The sequence below is a fragment of the Numenius arquata genome, chromosome 18 (genome assembly GCF_964106895.1).
Source record: "Numenius arquata chromosome 18, bNumArq3.hap1.1, whole genome shotgun sequence".
NCBI lineage: Eukaryota > Metazoa > Chordata > Aves > Charadriiformes > Scolopacidae > Numenius > Numenius arquata.
The window spans coordinates 8,412,715-8,436,636 of record NC_133593.1 but is presented as its reverse complement, the minus strand read 5'-3'; the positions used below and the strand labels follow the sequence as shown (position 1 = coordinate 8,436,636).

Genomic DNA, 23,922 nt, shown 5'->3' with positions numbered 1-23,922 from the left:
TTTCTGTTACTCATTTTCCCATGTGTCTACTGAAGATGGTACGTACTTCTGCTTTTTTCTGAAGCATTTTGAAATCTGGAGTTGAAGAGACACCATTCTAATTAGTATTCCCTCATAGAAACCAGATCTGAAATTGTGCTATGACTGTTGCCATTGTAATATCCAGTTCTAAGTTATTTGTAACTTACTCAGAATTCTCCACATCTTACAAACGTAAGTGCAAACAGTAGTTTTTAAGGGGAAGTCTGAACCAGATCTGTTCAGTAGTTTGAGCTGGCCAAAGAGAAAAATATTGTCATACCTTTAGAAATAAACATTGTTAAATCATTTCTTCGCCCGAGAAGCTCAAAGTAACACAGGGCTGAGTATCTCTTCATGGTTCCTGAAACTGTTATTCTTGTCACTGCTTTTTCTCAGCTGGGTATCTGCAGACTTAACAGTTGTGGGTTTTTTCTTTTTTCTTTTTTTTTTTTTTTCTTAATATTATGTATTTGACGCTGCTGGGTTTCCCCATCCCTTGTATGTTTTACCGTAGCATGTGGGAATGCCAGTGAAGTGGGACAGTACAGCAGAAGGGACTGGGTTCTGAAGTACAGAACAAGAAAAATTCTGCCCCCTCTAATTGTCAGTATTCAGCGAGACAGACAATTTACCAGCCTGGTTGGCAGCTGTATGAAAGTATTCACGACCTAACTTACCTTTGTGAGACATTTAAGTCAGAATTCCAAAGTCTGTAACAGTTCTTGTAAATGTTTGTAGGAGAAACGTCTGAAATTTTCAGAATAACATGAGAAGGTATGAAAATACTTGCCTGAAAAATAGAATCTTGCTGTCATTGACTGCGCAGAGTTGGAAGCTGATTTCTCGTATATTGTGATTTGTCAAGGGTGTTGAAAATGAAGATGAGCAGCCTCTGTTCTGGCAGAGAAGAGGGAACCAGCGGAAGGATCGGGGAGGCAGAGAGAGTTAATAGCAAGGAGCTTTACAGGAGGATTCTGATTGGATTTGACTGAAGCAAGACGAAGTTTGTCATGACTAATGGAAGGATACAGCAGCGAGGAAAGCCCGGATGAGATTGTTTACAGTCTACGCACACAGTTACAATTTTATGCAAAAAGACTGCTGTATTTAAACATAATCTGAACGTATGGAACTTGGAGAGGTTACAGCAGGAAGCTGTCGTTGCCCTCACTGACCAAGAAACAGATTAATGAAGAATAATTTGTGTTTGCTGGATACATGCGAGCAGATGCTGAAGCGAGAGGCAGATACTTTTAGAGGAATGGTCATAAGGTTGCCTGCAGAGAAATAAGAGTTGAAGTCAAGTACTTATTTCCACAATTGCAGAATTAATGTAGTAAGACAGGGATAGATGAGCAGAATATTGGTGGTAGTTCTATAGGCAAATATTGGGAAAAACTTCTTCCCTCCTTCCCCCCCCCCCCAATGTGGCAGTGTAAACAAGCTTGTACTCGAGGAGACTGGGAGATAACGTGGGGTCTGTAGGGCTTGTGGAGAGATCAAATTAGGAGGGTGTGCGGGCATATATAAATGTCTGTAACAAGAAAAGGAGGCTTAAGAGAGGAAGGAAATGTACTTCAGTGTCATTTTACATCTTCTTGTACTACGGTGGTGGTTTTGTATTGAAATAAATGAGATCCTGTGCAGAATCTCCATCCTTTAGTTCCCTCCCTCCCTCCCTTGTAATTGTCAATATGTAACCATGTATTTTCCTCTACTGTTACTGCCCTTATCTTCTCCTGCTGTTCTGTCAGTTCCCTCAGGGAGGAGAAGAATGCACCTCCACCATTGATAACTTCATTTTTTCTTTTTTTCCCTCTTTTCACATCCCACCTCTTTTATTGACCACAGTTACGGCCTCTAATGCTGTTTCTGTTCCTTTCCTCTGTTGGCAGCTCTTCACTGTTTAATCTTTTTTTTTTTAATTATGGTGCTGCGAACATGATCATACTTGCAGTTCTCAGTAGGAAGGCCATTAGGATGAATATTTTCATATGTATTATGTAAAACATAGATTGTGAGATAAGGGGTTTGAGTTAACATTGTCGGATGGATGAAGGATGTTCATGCTTGTGCGCTGTGCCCCTTTCTTCCCCCTCATCTTTCCATGTGTAGCACAGAATCTGGAGAGACGGTCGGGACCTCTCATTGCTCTTGGTTGAGAAAGATTCTTCTATATCAGTGAAGATTTCAAGACTAACAGTCCTATCACAAACCTAACAATCTGTACACTAAAGTTCTTGTGAATGGGGAAATAGCCTTTATAGCATCATACAAAGTGAGCATGGATTGAACTTTCAGCGCTTGAGTTAATGATCAACTTGTGGGTTTGACTGAATATTGAGAAAATAAGGAGAAGGTGTAACTTGACAGAGAGGAACTAGAAAGGACTTTGAATCATGCAGTAGTTGCCCTATATTCAGATGTGATTTTCAAGTGGTTTCTCCCCTGATCTCCTCTGCATCCCCAGATTCTTCAGTTTTGCCAGACTGTGGTCAGCATGTAACAGAGGAGAATAAGAACAGGATGAATATTGATACTTTTGCAGAATCTGGTGTGAATTCTGGCTCCCTGTGCCACAAAATTGGCATCACAGAGCTAGAGATGGCTTGGAAGTGGTTGACAAAAACCAGCCAAGTAGACTAGGATTCTTCAGTATGGAAAAGATATGGCTGAAGGGATATGATAGAAGTCTACAGAATCATGTGTGCAATGGGTAAAAAAAGAGCAGGAAGTAGATGTTTGGTCTGTTCCGATGCCAACACTAGAGATATTAAAGAAAGGTAGCAGGTCTGAAGTGAAAAAAATCTGGTGGTTTCTCATGCGAAATGCCACTAAACTGTAGAAGTTCTTGTAACAAGCAGTTTTGAATGGTGGGAGTTTATATTAGTTCATAAAAGAGCTGGACAAACTGATGGAAGAGAAAGCCATTAAGAAATCTTAAAGAGAAAGGCTCTGACTCAAGGAATCCCTGAGCCTCAGGGAGTGTCCCAGGGAGCCACTAGAAGGCTGGAGAGTTTGTTGGGAAAGTACTGGTATGTGCTCCCTAAATCCCTGCTGCTGGCCATCTTTGGCCACAGCACTCTGGGCTAAAGGAGCTTTGGTCAGATCCAATATTTTTTCCAATATTTATTCCTCACCAAAGTTTTTAAGGTGTAGCAGACATACATATTTGTAAAATCCAATTAGTTACCTTCTGCATATTTATGAAGACTGCACATGAAGATACAAAGCTGGTGAGGGAGCTCAAATTAGGGCATCAGCGATTCATCAAACTAACATTTATACTTTTGTACCCATAAACTGTTTGAGCATCCTTACACCATGGAACCTGTTGTTTGTTTCATAATATATTTTCCCCAGCCTGTGATGGGAGCAGTTATCACATTAGTAAAGATTTGATTGAGCTGGCAATTAGCTGTATGCCATCGTTTTACATGGACTTGCATGAAATTTGAGAGAGAAAAAGTGTTTTTTGCTGTAGCTTGGATTTAGGAATACATTTGAGTGTTCAGATACTATACCTTGTAACTAAGCAGTACAATGTATGTTAGCTAAAACGGCTTGCTTTCTGACACTGTTTCTTGATGAAATGGAAAGGATGTGACTCAGACCTATTAGACCATCGCATAGCTGGTAAAGATGTACTCTAATGAATGCAGTATGAACAAAGTATAATAAATGTTAATGGCGAGGAATTCTTTGTTAGAACTTGTCACTTGGATATGAATTACGGTACTATAATGGATATATAGATACTATAAAGCACATAACTAGTGATCTGTAGTATTGCTTTGAAAGAGAAATTGTAGTTTTCTTTAATTTTTCATATCTGAAAGTCAGGTTTAAGAGGTAAATCTAAATTTCACTCATTATTCTGATAGTCCAATATGTAGAACTAACTTTGTTTGATGGGGGCGGGGGAGGGGAACTCCAACCAGAACAGGAATGGTAAAATATGTCAGATAAAGTTTAAGATCTGTTTGTATTGCTTGCTGTGCCTGATCCTTTCCTGAGCTGATTTTGTCTATTGACTGTTAATGGAAAATGGGGTTCAGAAGTATAACTTTACATGTGATGTTTGTGAAAGGCTGCAGATTAATGTGCTTTGAAATGAAGCCATCTAGGTGGGGATCAACAGTTACTTTATTTGAAGGTCTGATATGTCTGCTAGGCTCTGGACCAGAGGCTGAGAATTTGCTACAGGTCTGATAGAATTCTATATTTAATATGTAGGATCCAAGGATTACATCTTTTGAGCTATCAGAGAGAAATATCTTCTGTTTAAAATTTTTTTTGGTTAGAGCCATAATTTACCTGCTCAAAGCACTGATGGGTGCAGTGTTTTAATCAGTTTTCTGATCTTCAGCGGCTGAAACTTACACAGCTTCATAGGTGCTCAGACTTCGTTAGTGAACTTGGCTGGATTTTTTTGGTATTTAAAATCTTCCCCAGATCAGTATGCATTTCAGTGCTCACTGTAAATCTGTAGCCAGATGATACAGTAGAGGCAAAGTAGTCATTAAATGTCAACCAAACAGGATTGTTTTTAGGCTTCATAGTATACTCAGTTTCTGGCATCCTGTATGAGACAAACTATGCTGTCAATTGAAATAGTGGTGTGTTGTTTTTTTTTTGTGACTACCTTTTTTTACTAACTACTCTTGTCAAGCTGCTGTTAGATGGTAGGTGGTGTTTTAGGGCTTGACTAATACACTGTGGTTTAATGAACTGTAGGTGGCATTGAGTAAAGCAGCCCTAAGACTATCTGAATCTGAAAGTAAGAAACAGTTCACAAAATCAAAAAACTCTGTAGAAGAAATGAAAGTGAACTTCACGTTGTGCTAAAGAAATTTACTGTAAATAAAGAGTCCATCTATAGACTATGGTAACCTCTTTAACATCTATTTAAAGTGACCTACTTTTATTTTAAAATCCTCCTAATTCAACTGGTAACTGGTAAATTGATGTATTCTGAAAATATAATCCTCAAATCTTTGTGTAGACAATGCTGACATGTCTCATTTTGAGCCCATTTAAGACCCGTTAACATGTTTCAGACTAGAGTAACCTATTAAATAAATACATCAGGAAAAAGCTTTTACTGGTAATGGTTGTTTTGCTTAGGTGACTATGGCTGTAATGTATTGTGAGTACATCTGGTACTTCAGTGCTTATCAGTGATCTTTTTTCCTTTAGGCGGTTTCCTAGAAACATGATTGCTTGCTGGTCTTGATCTCACAGCTTTGTGAAGACTTCTTCTCTGATAATGTCAAGTTCAGGCTACCCTCCTAACCAAGGAGCATTCAGCACAGAACAGAGTCGTTATCCTACCCACTCTGTCCAGTACACCTTCCCCAGCACCCGGCACCAGCAGGTAAGGAGGCAGCAGGGTTACAAATTTAGCAAGAACATAGTTTGGGTATTTGCTGTACCAAATGGGATTATTTGTTTTTAACCAACGTAGTAAAAGTTGTTCATATCTGAAACCAATAGAGCTGCAGATGAATATACCCAGTTAAAACTGACTGGGGAAATCTGTCTAACAGTGTTTGTGTCTTTGGAGTTTGGATCTTGCTTTATACTTATTCAAGTATATGGTGTCTTTGAATGAGGGTCTGACTACAGTGTAACTTCTGGGGAGTACAGTCTGTAGCCATGTACTGCTCCTTGGTTCCTTCTGAAGTATTAACTTGAAAGGATATAATTACCTGTTGAATTATGCCTTCCTGCAATGCTGTAGCTGAAATTATTAAAATCCTTGGCTACCATTCACCACAGTTTTGGCTTTTAAAAGTTTTTGTCTGTGTGGGTTTTTTGTTGGTTTGTTAGGTTTTTTTTTCCTCCTTTTTTCCCCCTTCTTTCTTTTTATGTAGACCAGTATTAAAAAATACTCTATAAAACTGTGAAGGTATCCAAAATAAAACCCTACAACTTGTATTTCCCGTTATTTAACATTTGTAAATCTACTCAAACTGGCAAAGCACTTCTTTAGAAACTTGCTTCTCTTAAAGACTGTTCATTGAGAATCTTGCCTCCTCAATGGGTTGAATCTTCTTGCTTCCTCTACTTTTTTTAATGTTGAAACATCAAATATATAGAAATGCTCAAAGTGGCAAAGGAAGTGTTTTGCCTCCTGAGGAGAACTGCTGCCAGTGTTGCTTAGGTAAATAGTTGTGGGGTGAGGTGATCTGGTTTGTTTTGCCCTCCTATTTTTCTTTTTTTTTTTTTTTTTTTTTTCTGAAAGCACTGCATTTTGCTTCTTCAAGATTATACAAGTATCTGCTTTTTTTTACTTTTTTTTTGGACAGAAAAATGAGTTTTATAATATGTCTTCATCATTGGGAATTAATATAAACTTTCTGGGTTTATCATCAGTTTCTCGTAGTTTGAATAAATTCACTAGGGATTGTGTTCATAAACTTTTGTTGTAGCTTTGCTTTAATTTACTGATGTTTACTTGTCATACTAAATTTGGCCAACTAGGCGTGTCTGAATCCGTATGCATTGATAGCAGTAATTTTCCAAGAATACACAATTACCTGTCTCCAGTTAATATGAATGCAGTGCTCTGGGTGTAACAAATCCATTGAGAGACTGGGCTCTTGGGACGTTTGTGGGTACTAAATTTTTATGGGGAATTAACCTCCTCTTAGGCACAGGAGCGTAAGAAGTGAACCCATAGTCATCTTTCCTTCTTCTATGTAGGGAATATGGGGCTAGGTTCTCTATAAGCTAAATGTAATTCTTGACAAAATCTGTGTGCAAGGTGGAGAATGTGAATCTGAAATGTTAAAACTTGTGTTACACTCTGAATTTTTTCTGAAGCCGTTGTACTAGCGCTTCCAGCTGTGTCCTGTGAGACAGAATCAGGGGAATAGATTTCTAAAAGTCTCCTGCTTGGGCGCTTCTGCCGAGCACTTACTCTGCCACCCTGTGCTCTCTGTGTCACAGTTGGTTGTGGAGGACGAGCTGGTGGCTTTAGAACAGCTCAGGTTTCCCTTGTTTTAATGAAATTCTCCTGCTGCTACAGATACTTTAGATGTTTTGTTCTACTTACGTTTGCAAAAGGAAATTCAAGAATTGGAGCTTTTTGGCTTGCTCCGTGTTTATTTTTAGATAATTTGTAAAAACTAAATCTTACAGGTAATGACCAATATATTGCATGTCTTGTAGAGCTTCTCTTCGGTTAACGCCGGCTGCATGCAAGTGGTCAAAGACACATAGATACAAATAAATTGTCTTGTACCTCACTTAATTATAAATTATATCATTCAGAAGATGCGTCTTGTCTGATATAAAAATGGTGAGGTGATAACAGAAGGGATTGCCTCGGGGTTGCTGAAATACATTCCCAGTTTACCACTTTGTAGTTGGATGTGCAAAATCGATTTTAAAGGATTATTTTTTTTCAAGAATACTCTTCTGCTGCTGACTCATTTCTGTTTTGTTAGAAGTTGTTAATAAGCTAGGTGGAATTCTTAGCATAAGTATTTAGTCTCTTTAAACTTCATTTAAAACTTAGAACTGCTGTTTACAAACTTAATTTTTTTGAACTGGAATAAAGCTTTGGTGATCTGGGCTTGGTCTGTATTTAATAACTTTGGAAATGATCATCCCGTGACACCAAAGGCTTTTGATCTCGTCTTCTGCATTGTTGTTCCTGTTAACATCACGAGTGTGTTTCATTTAGGAATTTGCAGTTCCCGATTACCGCTCGTCTCACCTGGAAGTCAGTCAGGCAACCCAGCTCTTGCAGCAGCAGCAGCAGCAGCTCCGGCGCAGGCCTTCCCTGCTTTCTGAATTTCACCCAGGCTCGGACAGGTGAGGATGCTGGGTTTGAAGTACGTGAACAGAAATCTTCCGTGATTCTGTGCTTTCTGTAAAGTTAGTTTTAACTCCTGAATAGAAAGGGGTTTGAGTTTCGTAGTTTTTTTGCCTAAGTACTTGACTTTATTAATTGGTGCTCTGTTAACAGTGTCAGCCTCCTGCATTCGAGGGTTGTAGCTGTTGTGTAATTCCTCGGTCCCTTTGGTTTAACTAATATATTTATTTCACAGACAGGAAGTGACAGTCTGCTTCACTTTTCCCACACCTCTCCTAACAACACTGTCAGTAAACTTCTGAGAATCCGAGTGCATGCTGCAAACTTTTTATGCTGTTTAGGCTAAAAGTGTGTAACGTGTGTTACCTTGGGTAATTTAATCTTGCTGAGAAGAAGCAACAAGTGCAAGAATTGTTACAGTGTGAATATTACTTGTCATATTTCCTAGATTAGGTTTGCTTATTCAACAGATGGTCTCTGTGTGGCTGGGCAAGTAAGAAGCAACAGAGCTAATCGGGTATTTGAGTTGTAAGAATTGTAAAACACTGAAATGTGGCACAAAATGGACTTCTAGGCACAGAGGACTAAATCAAAGTGTATGTTACTTTTGGCAAGAGACTTGACAGCTTCATGTTATTTGTTCTAAATACCCTTTTTGTCACTCTCAGGTACCATTGCTGTCTCTGTGTAAATAGATGCCACTGATCTGGGGTCCAGTAGGTTAACTGAGGACGAGTATAGTGTAAAATGACACTCAATCATATCTTGTAATTTAGTTTCAGGTTGGTAATATCCTACTTCTCAGTGAAATACGTTACATCATGGTGGATACTGATGAATGTTCAAATGAACATTATTATTACTGTAAGGTTGATAGATTCGAGAAACTTTTCAGACCATATTAAGCATTCATTTGACTATATACCTGAAGAATATTGGATGTACTATGAAAACCAAATTTAAAAAATAAAATCCCACTACAGACCAGAGTAAGATTAACTGGATTGTAGTAAGTTAGCAAGAACATGTTTCAGTTTAGGGGTGAGACTACTCTACTATTTATGGTCCTCAATTCTTTAACATATTAGTATGTTGATGTACAATTGTAAGCAAGTGTTATTGCTTACTTTTTTTCTTCTAGGACTCTTAGTAAGTGTATCTGTTCAGAGCAACTTTATATGCTGGATTACTGCTAGCAGTTTGTTTTGGCAATAACTGAGATATCTAGTTCTGAACAAATACCAGTGATTAATGTTATGTAAATACTGGTCTACCTTAAAATCTCATTAGAATATTCCCAGAAATAACTTGATGATAATGAAATCTGGGGCTTGCATATTGCCTTCATCTTGTGTCACCAAAATGTCAGTAAGGCTCTGTTTTAGTGCTGAAAGTCAGAGTAGCTTTTAGAGATCTCAAAAATTCAGTTTATAGCAGAAGTACATTCCCCTTCTCCCTGCACTGTAGATTTGTAAAAACTTACTCAGTAGTTCTGACAAAATACAGGAAACTACTGTCATCTCTTCAGTGGCACTTCATAGGAAGATGTTGAAGCTTATGGGGTTCTTTATGGACATCCTGTGCATTGCACTGTAAAGAAGCCAGTAATACTCTTCTTTTGCATTTTTCTGAGAAGGAGGAATTTTTGAATGACTCATGGGTTGAATCAATGACTGTTTCTGTCATATAGCAGCATTTTAGTAGAGATCAAGTTCCAAATAGACTCATGGCTCATTTGAAGCATTCTGTGTATATTTGAAAATTATTTGACTGCAAAATAAGGTAATGGAACTGTTGTGGCCATCTGTGTTCAGTGGAATATAGTACTACATTTATCTCCTGGATTTTTTTTTGCTTATAATTTGAATCAGAGCTTTTGATTTGAAAAATATTGTCGTATCAATGTTAAGTTTCTTTAAGGTTTTGTACTGATAGGCATGCATTTAAACAGTGTCCTTTAAGATTCAAGTTAACTTTCTCTTTTCCAATGGATTTTGACTGTTGTATTTTTAAAAATCATACTTAGAAGCATTTGTCTGCCTTACTGTTTAGAAGCAGCTTCACTAAATTGCATCGCCTGTATATTTGAAAAGGGTTGAGGAACACCAAATAGTTTTCTTGCATGGAAAATGTATATTTTAATAGTTTGTCTCCTCTGTATGCTAGGCCCCAGGAAAGGAGAACTGGATATGAACAGCAATTTCATCCAGGTCCATCTCAGACAGATCATGATTCACTGGAATCTAAGCGACCACGTCTTGAACAAGTCTCTGATTCCCATTTTCAGCGTGTCAGTGCAGCTACTGTTTTGCCTTTAGTACATCCTCTGCAGGAAGGGCTGAGATCGGCAGATATTAAGAAGGTAAAACCATTTTCTGAAAGTGTAGCTTCCTATGTTGCGGTGATCTAATAGATTTTTTTTTCTGTTTGATAATTTTTTTTGTTTGTTTAAGTTCATTCTTTTATTCCAGAAACTTAATTTTGCATATTATCACAAACTGGTCTTGAGTCAGTCTTTTATAAAAAGAGCAAGAAGATAAGTCTGCCTCAAACACAGTAAAGAGACTGGAGTTCTGAGTTGCTACTACGCTCTGAAGTCGTTAAAATCTCAGTTGCAAATTTATCATAGTATACTACGTGAAATATTTCTGCTTTCCAATTGAAAGCTGCTGGCAAATGCATGCTGGTCCATTTTTTTCCTGTAATGAACGGTCAAAGTACTCCCTTCCACCCCCTCTCCCTTTTAAGCATTTGAAATGAGTCTGCTTATTTACATAACAGTAATTCTACTTGTCACTGTCTCATTTTGGGTAAATCTAGGGCAATCTAGTTTGGCGTGGATATTTTTCTATTGTAGATACTGAATATTGATTAGAGCAATTTGTATAGAGGAGACAAATGTCTCTTAAATGAATATTTAATATCTTCTCTTGTGCGTACACACAAGCACAGTGACTTACACACTGAAAAGGTGGTGCACGGTGTGTGTGACTTCTGAAGGTGAGAACTCAAGTTTCTAAATTCAAATAATTTAAAGAAAAATTTAGCGGTATGGATTCAAAAGCTAATAGGCAGCAGATTTTTTTAGAAGTTGATGACTTGTCTTGCCTTTTCTCTACCATTCCTTTTATCATGTGAATAAATTGTCTGTGAAGTAAAGTAAAATTGTGATAGCATGTGATTTCTTAGTAACTTGCTGTGTTGCATAGCAAAGATAAGATCAAAGGGGGCTGGAGAAACCAAGCTAAGGCATGCGGTGTTAACGTGCTTGCATGTAACTGAATTTTTGTCCGGGCGCTACATAAAGAAATCTACTGTCTCGGTGTAGAGATACAGCCTAGTATTATCTAGAGCAGAGGAATTCAGATGCACCATCTTTCAGTCAGATTGGCTTGAATGAGGGATGTATAACTGAGCTAGCTTTTGCCAGCTGGGTAGTCATGGAGCGTGATGGTTTGAGGACAAAAACAAAGACAAGGGCCAGCAGTGCTGATGTTAGAACATAAAGCATGTTGAAATATGTTGTTTGGAAACAAATGAAAAAGAAAAGACAAAAAAAATCAAAGCCAAATGAATAGTGATCTGTCCTCCCCTAAGTCATCTCTTCTCTTAAGTCATGTTAAGTTCAAGAGAACTAAACATTTATAACCACAACTAACTCCAGATGTACTTTATCAGGCTGGTCATGGTTATCTTCAAGAATATCCTCATCAATATACGTGCAGAGTATTGAGGATTTGCTTTCAAGTAACCCTTCATTTAAATGTGAAAGATACTGTTTACATTTATGAAGACAGATTTTTAAAAGGGATATGTTTTAATCTTATTTTGATTTCAAGGTAAATATTGAAGTGTGCTGTTATTTTTAAAGGTGGAGTTTGAAATTACAGTATCATAAATGGGCTGTCAGTTAATTCTGAAATATTTAGACATTAATAAACTGAAATATTTAACTTAGCTCCTCAACAGAGAAGTACGTAACTGGAAGTTCTTTTTAATTCATGCATGCCAGTTTGGTTGCTGAACGCTCATTCACCCGTTACCAATATGACTGATTTCTCTCAATCTCCACATCCTGTCCCCTTGAAAGGACCCGGCTTTTGGAGGAAAGCATGAGGGACCATCTTCTCCAATTTCTGGTCAGCCTTGTGGGGAGGACCAAAATGCTTCACCTTCAAAGCTGTCAAAGGAAGAATTGATACAGAGCATGGACCGTGTTGATCGGGAAATTGCGAAAGTTGAACAGCAAATCCTTAAACTGAAGAAAAAGCAGGTAAGCACAGCAGACAGTACTGTCGTTATCCGCCAGTGAAAAGGGTGTGGAAATACTTCATGTGGTGGTGGTGGTGGTGAATTTTTGGTTACATGACCAGACGAACAATTTAAAAAGGGAAGGTTATGTATACGATTTTGCTGGAATGTTGAAATAGTTTGGATATCATGTAGTTTTAAACATTTTTGAAAATAGGAGAAAGCCGCATAGGAACATCAATAGTACATGGCTTTATATTTTAAACTTTTGTTAGATGACTAGTGAAACAAGGGCACCGTGACTGTAATGTTGGCTTTAAAGATGACTGCTGGGTGAGGGGAGGCTGTCAGCTTGCTGCTTTCGCAGTCTGTGCAAGGGGAGAATGCCTTGGACGTGTCTCCAAAACCAGAGCTTGTACAAAAGTCCCTGGATCATCTGCTTTCACAAGGACAAGAGGTGCTATTACATCTGGAGCTCAGGTCAGCCTTGGGGGAAAGTGTAGTAGAAGGGGTGCGAGTAAACAGAGAGAGCAGAGAAATAAAGGAAGAAATACCACTTTTTTTAGTATGGTCCTGGCTGTGCTTTGTGTTAGAGAACTGCACTTCAGCCATTGGAAGCAAAGGAAATGTTTGCTGGCAGAAGTTGTTGCCTTCCCAGTAGCTCTTGTGGCCAACTAAACCCACCCTACAATCTAGGCATCTGTTATTAATTGGCAAAAACAAAGTCCTTGTCTCCTTTTCCTTTTATGACTTTCAAAGATCCGGATAAAAATAGTGCCAGCTTTAAGGTTTTTTTTTTTTTAATGGGAACTCAGTAGGAAATGAGAGTTATGCTGTAGGATTTGTTAACTTGTATGTCCAGGATAGCAAATAGACAGCTCTCTGGAGTGCTGTTTTTATGGTCTGGAAGGATTTAATTGCATCAGAATTTTAATGACCTGTAAAGTGACCTTCAGCAGAAAACCAAAAAAGGATGTCACTAAGTACCTGGCTGTGTGTTAGTGATGCTTATCTTTTTGTTTGTTTGTTCACTTTTCCACAAAATCAGCACGTACTATGAGTATCATCTATGAAGGTTCATTTGTGCACATTTGTAGGGTGATTTGACTTAAAAAAAAAAAATTACGAAGTTGCTGTTGTCTGCAGTAATTGAGCCTGCTTATTATGGCATTCTGCAAAAATTTAGATTTTGAATTCTTATGAAGCAATACAGCACATTCTAGCCAGTGTTGTAAGACAGAATGGAGCATCAGAAATGTTTGGTGCATGTTTGTGACAGGCGTGGATGAAGGATATTTACAGTTAAAAAATGAAGATGTCACTGAATCAGATTTATTTGATTTGAAAACAAATCACAGCAGTGTGGTGGCTTGGAAAATATTACAGGTGTTTTTTTGCTAATTTGGTATTGTAACAATCTTGGACAATCAATACACGTGGAGTGATTTATTTCTGCTGTGAAGTACATGTAGAATGATGTTCTCTGTGGATTGTTAGAAGGACTTCTGTACCTTTTTAAAACAAGATAGTAGTGGTAATGACACTTAAATAGCTACAATGTAGAAAGGCATCTCTGTGGATTACTTCCTCTGTGAGAAGCAGGTTTGGTGTAACTGTCCTCCAAAGTCAGTATTTTTGTTTAAAGTTAAATAGGGATAAATTACAGTGTGAGAGTGGCTTTAAATTTCAAGTAGAAACACATCTGATTCAATGCAGGTGAGACTTGTAAACAGTTAATTTGGTTTACCAGTAGTACAAAAAATAATCTTGTTATCGTCCCTGTTGGCCTTAAAACCATTTCATTCATTCCTTGTCAGTTAAGAAGAGAAGTAACAGGCAGGGCTAACTGTTGATCAAATGCATATTTTATCTCTGGTGACTAATTACTGGTAAGGGTAACATGGTGCGGATGGCTGATTTTCTTTCTTTCGTCTCTTAGCAACAACTTGAAGAAGAAGCTGCTAAGCCTCCAGAGCCAGAGAGGCCTGTCTCCCCTCCTCCAGTGGAACAGAAACACCGCAGTATTGTCCAAATTATTTACGATGAAAATCGGGTAAGCGTGCTTTTCAATGTAGCTGTAAGTCTGACCTTATGTGCTAAAATTCATTGTCTTAAATCATGTCCATGGGGCAATTTTTGCTTCTTCTATTTTACTGATTTGCCTGCCCCCATTTTAATATTGATTTACTTCTCTAAATGAAAGACACTTGCATGACATTTTTATTCTTGGTCACAAGATCCTCCTTCTATCTTACCAGCAGTCTAGGGAAACACATCTGTGGGTATCATCCCTACACCTCTGTGTTGAGATAAATCTATCTAAACACACGTGCATCTATAGATAGATGTGTGTGTGTGTGTGTGTATATATATATATATATATAAATGCTTCAAAAATTTACCTTGAATTCTCTTTTATTAACTGAAGGGGAAAAAAAGGCAAATGTTGTAAGATTCTGTGCCTTCTTTTTAAACTCTGACTTGTGGCACTTAAGATTTGGATAAATGACCAGATAGGAAGAAGTAGTATATAGGTGAATTGTGAGCTTGTGTTGCAAAAGTTGTGATAAAAGCACAGGAGCTCAGCAATACCAGTAGCAAAGTGCTTCCTGCCTTTTTTTTTCCGTGGTAGTTTGAGATTAGGGATTTGGGTTTTGCAAGTATTATGATCTTTTGTGAGAGTGTTGTATGTTTGTGTAATTTCCCAATTTTTATTTTGTAGTTTAGAGGAACAGCTAACATTTATTACAATAGACTATTTTTGAAAATTTGAGATGGTAAAAAACTGCAACACAATACTAGATTTTATACAGTAGAACTGTGTCCCAAGTGTTCCATGCAGCCTGTTCTCCCCTTCCCCAAGTTGTCTCTGGAATTTGATGTATTTACTTAATACATTAGGACAATTATTATATTATAATAACTGATGTTACTATTTCACAGCAATAAGTTTACTTCTGGTTACAAACCACTTTTACTGTTTTAAATCTTTTTCACGCTATAATGTAATTAAAAAATATTAAAATCATGCGATCACTGTACGAGACTTCCTCAAGCTCAGTTGCATATATGGTAGTAGGCAAAACTATGTGAATTTGAAGACATCTTAGTGGGTTGCTGTGCGACTCTTTCTCTGCTAATTGTGGTTACAGGTGGTTTTTACAACAGAGTTTTGAAGATGCTGTTGCATTCCCCATGCTGCATATGCGCAAGTAGATGGGGAAACCCATTTTTATGTGGCCTCAGGTGGAGTAACATATGTCAGTGTATAGTCATATATTAACTGCTTCTGTCTGTGTAGCTCTTCGTATAATGTTATATATACAGAGGGAATTCCCAAGCCTGATGCATTTGTGAATCCATTTAGCACTTGGTTTGAGTTCTTATATCAGGAATTGCACGTACTGCAGAATGGCAATATTGATGGGTCTTCGTACAAATAGCACGTGTCAATACTCACTGCCTTATTTAAAGGGTTATCAAAGATGTATTAAGCCATTTCTGTGCATAGCACTTGTTTGGTGTCTTTGCGTCTAGAGTTGTACAAGAGGACAATCCGCTTGGCAGCTTTCAACTTCAAACCATGCAGTTTAGGATAATGACCTCTAATATTCAACTACTGTTGGCTAAAATTTGGTTAAAGTATTAGGGCTAGAATTTGCTTTTGAATGTTTTGAGACCAGAAAAACCATTCTACCAGGGTAACACTATAATATTTCCTTGATGTATAATTATTTCGTACAGCTGTGAGTTCTGAAGTATTTCTCAAGATTGAAATTACATGGAAAGAGGTTAGAACTGAGCAGAATGCTTTCTCCTAACAACTGCTCTATGCGTTAGTTTCTCAGATGTTGTTCTTTGCAGATGTCTTAGGGCTAGCACATAAACTATTGGAGGGAAAGAAGCAAATTTGAACTAGTCTGTTGGGTCATTTCAGATAACCTCGTCTGCTGACAAAGGGCTTTGGCAGATTGTACAGGCTTGAAATAAATCTGTGAAAGGCAACTCTCTTATCCAGTGCTGCCTCCTTTAGGGTCAGAATCATTTTGAGGCCTTTGCCTAGTGTGAGGGAAGGAGGACCTTTGACATACTTTTGTGCGTGTGTAATTATTTACTAAATTCATGTTCTTTTGAACTGCTTTTATACTCTGTCAGCTTCCAGAGATGGCAGATCAGAGTAGTAACTGCACAATTCAGGTACAGCTTTCTTGATTTGCTGAGGCAACGTTGCAGAAGTAGGTTGAGAAGGATGTAGTATGATGACACAGGGGTTTAGCAGCTCGCATTAAGTGAAAGAGCTCAGGTACGCTTTTGATATTAACTTCAGATGATTTACTTAAACTATACAAAAAAAATCTTATTTGCAGAAAAAAGCAGAAGAAGCTCACAAAATTTTTGAAGGTCTTGGTCCAAAAGTTGAACTGGTAAGTTGTGGGTTTGGGTTTTGTTTTTGTTTTCTTTTGGTGGTTGGTTGTTTTTTTTTGTTTGTTTGTTTTTTTCTTTTTGGTTGTTTTTGGTTTGTTTTTATTCTGTTCTGTTTTCGGTGTTGCCAGTGTTGCTTTCAAGTCTGTAATTCTGTTGTGGTAAACAGATGTAGTTCTATGTTTATGTATAAAAGAAGTATGTGTTTAAATACACTGGTGCATTGAGGCTTGAATGAACTGATTGGCTGCAGAAGGGTAATCTTTTAAAGTAGATTTGAATCTATTTGAGAGAACAGTTTGAAATATGAAAAAAAAAAAGAAATACTATTATATACATGGGTACTTATAATGATCTAATTTTAAGTAATGAAAGCTGTGCTTTGTGTTGAGTATCTTCTAGTCCCTTCAGATTGCTACATCTCAGATTGAGTGCGATGTTGGCCGAATATTAAAATATTGTTAAATATATTGCATATACTTTTAAAATTCCATGCATTGAAAAGTACTAAGCATACCTTTCTAATCCAAAATTTTAGCCACTTTACAACCAACCATCAGACACAAAGGTCTACCATGAAAACATCAAAACGTAAGTGCTTTAATATCTTGTCATTGCCGTTTAAGGGGTCTAGACTCAAACATTACCTCGAATTTTTGATTTTTGTGATTTCCAAATAGGATGCATGTACTTCAACCATATTTAAAAGCTACCAGTCTATGTAACTCTCCAATTCCTTTGTTGTAGAACAGTGCTGCAAGAAATGAGTTATATGTATGGAAGGCAGTAGCTTTTCATCATAACTTAAATATAAATCATAGAATTTATTTTTTAAGTTGGTAACACTTGCATTTTTCAAAGCCTAAAATACCAGGTTTGAACCTAGATACATCCAGTCAACTCTTCCTGAATGCACTGTTCAGAGAAGTGTTTCAAAAGTTAACACTGTTAATAAATGGTAGGAGGAGTCCTGATTTTTTTGTTACAATCTATTTATTTACTCACTTAACCATATATTCATTTTCTGTCATGGGCTGCGAGCAGAGCTGTTGCATGCTACACTTACTTGTTATTTAGGGCAAACCAGATTCAGTGATTTGAAGTAAATTGGTCATCTTCTGCAAGAAACATGGATTTTGAGGAAAATTAATTTTTTGTTTCTTTTTAAGTATAGAACTTTTTTCTCAAATTTGTATGAGCTAGTTTTTTTAGTTCACTGAAGCAAGTATTTTTTATAAATGGAAATAAAGTTTTAATAAATTAATTTAAAATATGTTTAATTAAACATATTTCTCCTCAAATTCAAACGTCCATTAAGTTGCATCTGACTCCTTTGAATGTCTCAGTTCTGCAAAGATGATGGTGAACTCATTTCTCTACAGAAGGTCATTCATGATGTAGAACAAAATCTAATTTTTCACGTCTGTGTCAAACCAATATTGATTTCACTCCCTAGCAATGTGTTAAAATACCAAGGTAGTGATCATTTTATCGCAACAAAAATCAGCTTCTTTTCAAAATATGTATTGCTACTAGACTTTGGTGAAAACAATTGCTGAATTGTAACTGCCATAAAAGTCCATATTTCTTACAAATCCGCTTTGAGGAAATCCCACTCTATTGTAACTATGAAGACCAAGGCCTTTTCACGGCTTCTTCAGGATGGTAACTGGAAAGAAAATACTTATTTTCATGTGCCAACTTTGAAACTCACATACTGGTGTTTTTGAGACAAACTTTACTGCTGTGGCACGATTATCCCAGTTCATATTTGTTGAAGAACATTCCTGTCTTCATAAGATTTTTTTTTTTTTTTTTTTTTTTTTTTATTCATTAACCAATTTCCATACTACCAGTTTTTACAAAAGAAGAGATAAATTGCTGGTTTCAGATGTGAAGAAATGCAGTGAGTTATGTGCATATTATTAAGTGCTATAAATTTTACTACCATTTTATAACATTTTGTAAGTACAGGAAAAATCCTACAGATGGCTGTCCTTTAATATGGTACTTCCTGCTCCACTCCTTCAAATGTAGCTGTATAGCAGTTCCAAAATACTTTTTTTTTTTGAGTGATATATTGTAAAACTCTTAACTTTAGGATTGAATTACGATGATAGTTTTTTTTCCAAAGCATAATATCTTAAGATAAATTTACTCATTTCAGCATATTCTCTCTTGTGGTGAAGGAGAGCACCTTGCTTGAAATTGGAAGCTTTTGAGTCTTAGTTCCAGCCATCTTCAAGAATCTTCTCTGATAGAATACAGTGTCAGTGAGATGATTGTTTCATCAGGAATTTTCCCTCTTTTTTTCTACCCCTGAAGATAATTTTTCGTAATAATGATCTGGCACCTAGATTCCATATGGGCTTTGAGTAATTTTGAAGTGCTTGATTCTTATGTAGCTTACATTTTTTTTCTCCAATTTTGTTTTCCAGAAACCAAGTGATGAGGAAAAAGCTAATACTATTCTTTAAAAGAAGAAACCATGCAAGAAAACAACGGGTAATACTTCCGTGTTTTTGTAAAAAGAGCACATGGTTGGTTTTCTGCCTGGATCTTTGACTTGCATTCCCAATGTGTCGTGTAAATCCCATTGATTAGAAAAATAAGATCTTAAGCTAAAATTCTGTTGATTTATTGGAAAGTAAACTCCAGATTTATAACTGTGGTTTGTTGATTATTTGACTGAAATTCATCTAAAGTGCAATAAGGAGAAAGCTTTTTTTTTTTTTTTTTTTCTTTATGAGTGGAAGAGACCCATCTTCAAAATAAACAGCCAATAGAGCAGGAAAAATATGAAGCCCACTCATGTTATGGATACTGATCACTAAGTGTATTTGTGTTTAATTCAAGGTTTACTTTTGGATTTTAACAGGAACAGAAAATCTGTCAACGTTATGATCAGCTGATGGAGGCATGGGAGAAGAAAGTTGACAGGATAGAAAATAATCCACGCAGGAAAGCGAAGGAGAGCAAAACAAGAGAGTACTATGAAAAACAATTTCCAGAAATCCGGAAGCAAAGAGAACAGCAGGAACGATTCCAAAGGTATTACCATAGATTTGAAAAAACTGTTCCTTTCCTATCCTTCTTTTTAGATCTGCAGTCAAACCCCGTATTTTTTCCAAAAGAAATATATAAAAAGGGCTAATTAGCAAAGGCTAGTTAGGTTGTGGTGCTTGGTGAGACTATATGAGTTAAGCTGTTCAGATGCACAAAGAGGTTTGTGGAGTTGGTCTTTAGATAATGGGAGTGTCAGCTTCACATGAGCCGGTTCGTTTTGGGCCTACACCCTAATTTATACTTAGTATTTTTCTGTCACTGGGTGTGTTCCTCCTTTGTTTCATGATTCCTATATTCATTACCCTACACGCTCCAAAATCATTTGACTTCTTTAATTAACAATTTGAGTGATCTTTTGTTGTACTTGACATGTAATTTTATTCCAGGCATTTTTGCTTTTTGAAGTATGCAAGCTATGACAATTAAGTCACTATTATTTAATTTTAATCTATCAGGCATTTGTTAAATGGAAACTGTAGAAAGAGTCTTAAAAGGAATGAAGTGCAATTCATTTGAGAGTTGACTATCTACAGTACTGTTGGTAGCACTTTAAATTAGAATTAGGTCAAGTTTGATTCAGTTGTGTTCAAATCTGCTTATCTAATGTTTGAAATCAATTTAATACACCTTGGAGAGTGCAAGCCCCGTAAAGATTTCATCTCATTATCTTCTAACCGTCTGTCTAAATCCCCTTACTTCATAAAACATAGGAAAAGCGGAGAGTTTGCAATATGTCGTGAAGTCTGCAAGATCTGACTTTGAGGAATCAGGAGAAGAGGAGAAAAAAAAGTGAATTGTTAGAACAGAAATAGAACTCCTATCTGTAACGAGCTTTTACTTTAAGAATATATCGCATCTTTGTAATTGCAAACTACTTGGGAGAGGGCCATCTCTTCGTGTTGTGTTCTCCAATGTAATGGCATCTTTGTGGCTGTCCTTGTAATACTATTGCCACGTAAACACTGAGGGTTTTTGGTCAGATTTTGTGCAAATTGATTAGTTCAGTAAAATCTTTGAGCAAATGAAGGTGTTTTGTCTCTCTTAAGTATCAGTGACTTTTATCTCTGAAGTGCTTTTTAACCCACATGCTGTAATATATTATTATGATGTTTTTAAGTGTAAAGATCAGTTGCTGAAAAATTCTTCCAAATTACAGCACTCTCCATCAGTTCAGAAGTTAAAAATGTTCCTTTGTTGTAATGAATCTCAGTGCTGTATTAGTAACTTGACTAAATTGATGAAAGGCAATTTTGATGTGGGTTTTTTTGTTAATTTTTTTTTAAAAAAAGCTATCTTTCACAGTGTATCAGTTGTACTAATTAAGATGATGATTTCTGTGACACTGATGAACGTTTTTCATACTCAGCAGAAGCCCGTTAATGTATGTAAAACACCTACTTGCAGTGGAATTGGTGGTAACACTCCTTTTTTGATGTTGACTCAAGGATGCCCTTCTTGCTGAGCCTTGAAAATTCTCCGGTAAAACCGAGCAGTTGTTTGAAATTGCAGCACATGAATAGAGTTCATGCTCTGATGCTGCTTAAGAAAGTCCTAACTAATTTGGGAGATTTCTTCTTTGAAATATTGTTACCATTTTGAAGGTTGTCATTGATGTGTACAAAATCTGAAAATACAGCTGTTTTCCACTTTATCCTCACTACTTCTGTTTTCCCTTAATTCTAGAGTTGGTCAAAGAGGAGCTGGACTCTCAGCAACTATTGCTAGAAGTGAACATGAGATTTCTGAAATCATTGATGGACTCTCTGAGCAGGAGGTGAGACTCTTGTCCGTGCTTTGCTGTAGAGACACAGCAAATGACTCTATCCTTTCAGTGGCAGTGAAAGGTCTCTTTCAGAGGGCTTGGTTTTTGATACGAGAAACCTTTTGGGGCTGGTTGGAGAGAGTGTCTGTGAAGTATGGCTTGAAGCAGGTTTTACAAATGCTTTTCTTTTAAGGGTTATGCTTCCTAATTGTATCTGTCCTAGATTTTTCTCGTGTGTCTGTGTTCATTGCAGGCTTGCTACAAGCTAGTTTCTTACAGCTCTAACAAACGTGTGAAAACTCTTCCATTCTAAAACCCTGCATCATGCTAGTTTTTCATCATTTGTTGCACTTTCCTTTAGCTGAGTGTGTAAATGGTCATTGGGACAGTGACAACTTCTAGAAGAGTTAAGAAGCAGACACAGAGACGTTTCAAACTAACTGTGAATGTATATTGTGGTGGAGCTTTAGAGAGTTGTGTAATTCAATAACTGTGAACATTAGGAGCAACTTTTTGTATTCTTTACTTTTTCTTTTATTCTTTGCCTGTAGAATAATGAAAAACAAATGCGTCAGCTCTCTGTCATTCCTCCCATGATGTTTGATGCAGAACAAAGACGAGTGAAGTTTATTAACATGAATGGTCTGATGGAGGATCCCATGAAAGTTTATAAAGACAGACAGTTCATGAATGTCTGGACCGACCACGAGAAAGAGATTTTTAAGGAAAAGTAATGGTCTTTTTTGTCTTTCATTTTTCTTATGTTGCGAATGACAGTTAAATACCTAACCCCTCAGTAAACATCACTTAATAGGGAATGCTGAAGCTTTTGTGCAATAATATTTGATAATGTTCTTAGTTGGATGAATGAATTGCAAAAGTTTTAGACCTCTCTGCTTATTTTTCAATTGAGTAGACTCGCATGCATTTAGTCCTTATATAAGAAATGATCTTAAAAATGCTTTAGTTCCGTGATAAGATTAAAATGAGAAGAGTAGGTAAATGATCTCGTTATATCAGATAATAGCTAATTTTAAGTACTTAGTTCTAAATTTGCACAATTTGAAAACTAGGCTTTTTAGACAAATTTCAGTTGTGTAAATCAAAGGCTTGCTGATGGAACAGATTGTTTGGAAAACTGCTTTGCTTATTTCATCATGAATTATGTTGTTAAACTTAAATAATTTCTGATTTATAAAAGGTTTGTCCAACATCCCAAGAACTTTGGTCTAATTGCTTCCTACCTGGAACGAAAGGTAAGACCTTTTTTAATATAAGTAGAGCCTAGGGTGGGATCCCTAACTTTCCAAATATAAGTCATTTGTCCCAGCATCATTTTCTCTTCCTGGAAAAATTGTAAGTCCAAAAAAAGTTACTGCTTTCACAGGATTTTGCACTACTTGATCAAGCATTGCAATCAGTGCATGCAACCATCTAGCAAAAAAGTTAGTGAAATGACACTGTTGACAGCAATAAAAGAAAACGGCACTTCTTTTAGTTTTGATCTTACTTTCTTTTTGAAGCAGGTAAGCTGCTGTAACTATCGCACTGTTTAGACAAGGACATAATTGTCTCTGCCTAGCCACTGTGCGAACTCCCACCTTTCCAGTCCGTGGGATCCTGCTGGTGGCTGAATTAGTCTTTAAAACTAGTTTTAGTCTTTAGAACTGATTTGGCAGAACTGGTGTAAGAAGTAATGGCGAATTAGGATTTCTTAAGACTTACAGCAGCATCTTGATTACATACGGCTGTTATGATAAATAGAAGCTTTCAAACTTGCAAATTTTCTAATATAGATGAAATCATGCAGACTTGCATACAGGAAGTAGCTGAGGGATATTATAAATACATGGGACCTGTGTTTAACACTACAATTTTATGCATACTTATATTGTTAATATGTGTGTGAATTCACTTCCCTGCTGAGCAAACAAATCTAATAGAGTTTTATTTTAGTCTAGGGGCTGAATAGTTTCAGTGTTGAGAGAAATTAAATACTAAAAACGTATTCTTTATAGCTGTAAAACCTAATTTTTTTTTTTTGCTTGTTCACTTTAGAATGTTCCCGACTGTGTATTATATTATTATTTGACCAAGAAAAATGAAAATTATAAAGCCCTTGTGCGAAGGAATTATGGTAAACGCAGAGGAAGAAACCAGGTATCTTAAATTTTTTTGTCACTTGAATATTGTTATTTTATTGTTTAATATTTACGGCTATCTTACTATCTGATATAGCAAGTACATTATATGCATGAGGCCAGGGGCCCTTTTTAATAAAAATTCATTTTATTTGAGGACCCTGCCATAGGCATTGAAGTTAACATTAAATCCTATGTTGAAGCCAACAGAAATTAGGTTTAGCGTGTGACTTCCGGTGGAAAATATATAATCACTTATTATGTCAATGCTTGTCAAAAAGCAGAAATTAATAGTGATCTTTATTTGGTGGTCAGGCTCAAAGTCAAACTGGAACTTAATAGCAAGAAGAAAAAGACCAATTAAATGCATGCAAATAAAAAAATTCTGATTTGGGAAGTACTCTTCTGGAAGTTTTGGCAGTCTTTGGAGGGGA

General features: G+C 36.7%; 1 protein-coding gene across 1 annotated transcript in view; it reads left to right on the top strand.

The window, feature by feature from the left end:
- Positions 1-23,922, top strand: part of NCOR1 (nuclear receptor corepressor 1) — a 70,688-nt gene that overhangs the window by 9,204 nt on the left and 37,562 nt on the right. The window contains exons 2-14 of the mRNA XM_074160919.1: positions 5,221-5,398; positions 7,715-7,845; positions 10,013-10,208; positions 11,937-12,119; positions 14,037-14,150; positions 16,465-16,521; positions 17,058-17,110; positions 18,958-19,024; positions 19,398-19,570; positions 21,269-21,359; positions 21,899-22,077; positions 22,549-22,603; positions 23,406-23,507. Coding sequence (XP_074017020.1) covers positions 5,291-5,398; positions 7,715-7,845; positions 10,013-10,208; positions 11,937-12,119; positions 14,037-14,150; positions 16,465-16,521; positions 17,058-17,110; positions 18,958-19,024; positions 19,398-19,570; positions 21,269-21,359; positions 21,899-22,077; positions 22,549-22,603; positions 23,406-23,507 — 1,509 coding nt within the window. The 5' untranslated portion in view covers positions 5,221-5,290. The remainder of the gene's footprint in view (positions 1-5,220; positions 5,399-7,714; positions 7,846-10,012; positions 10,209-11,936; positions 12,120-14,036; positions 14,151-16,464; positions 16,522-17,057; positions 17,111-18,957; positions 19,025-19,397; positions 19,571-21,268; positions 21,360-21,898; positions 22,078-22,548; positions 22,604-23,405; positions 23,508-23,922) is intronic.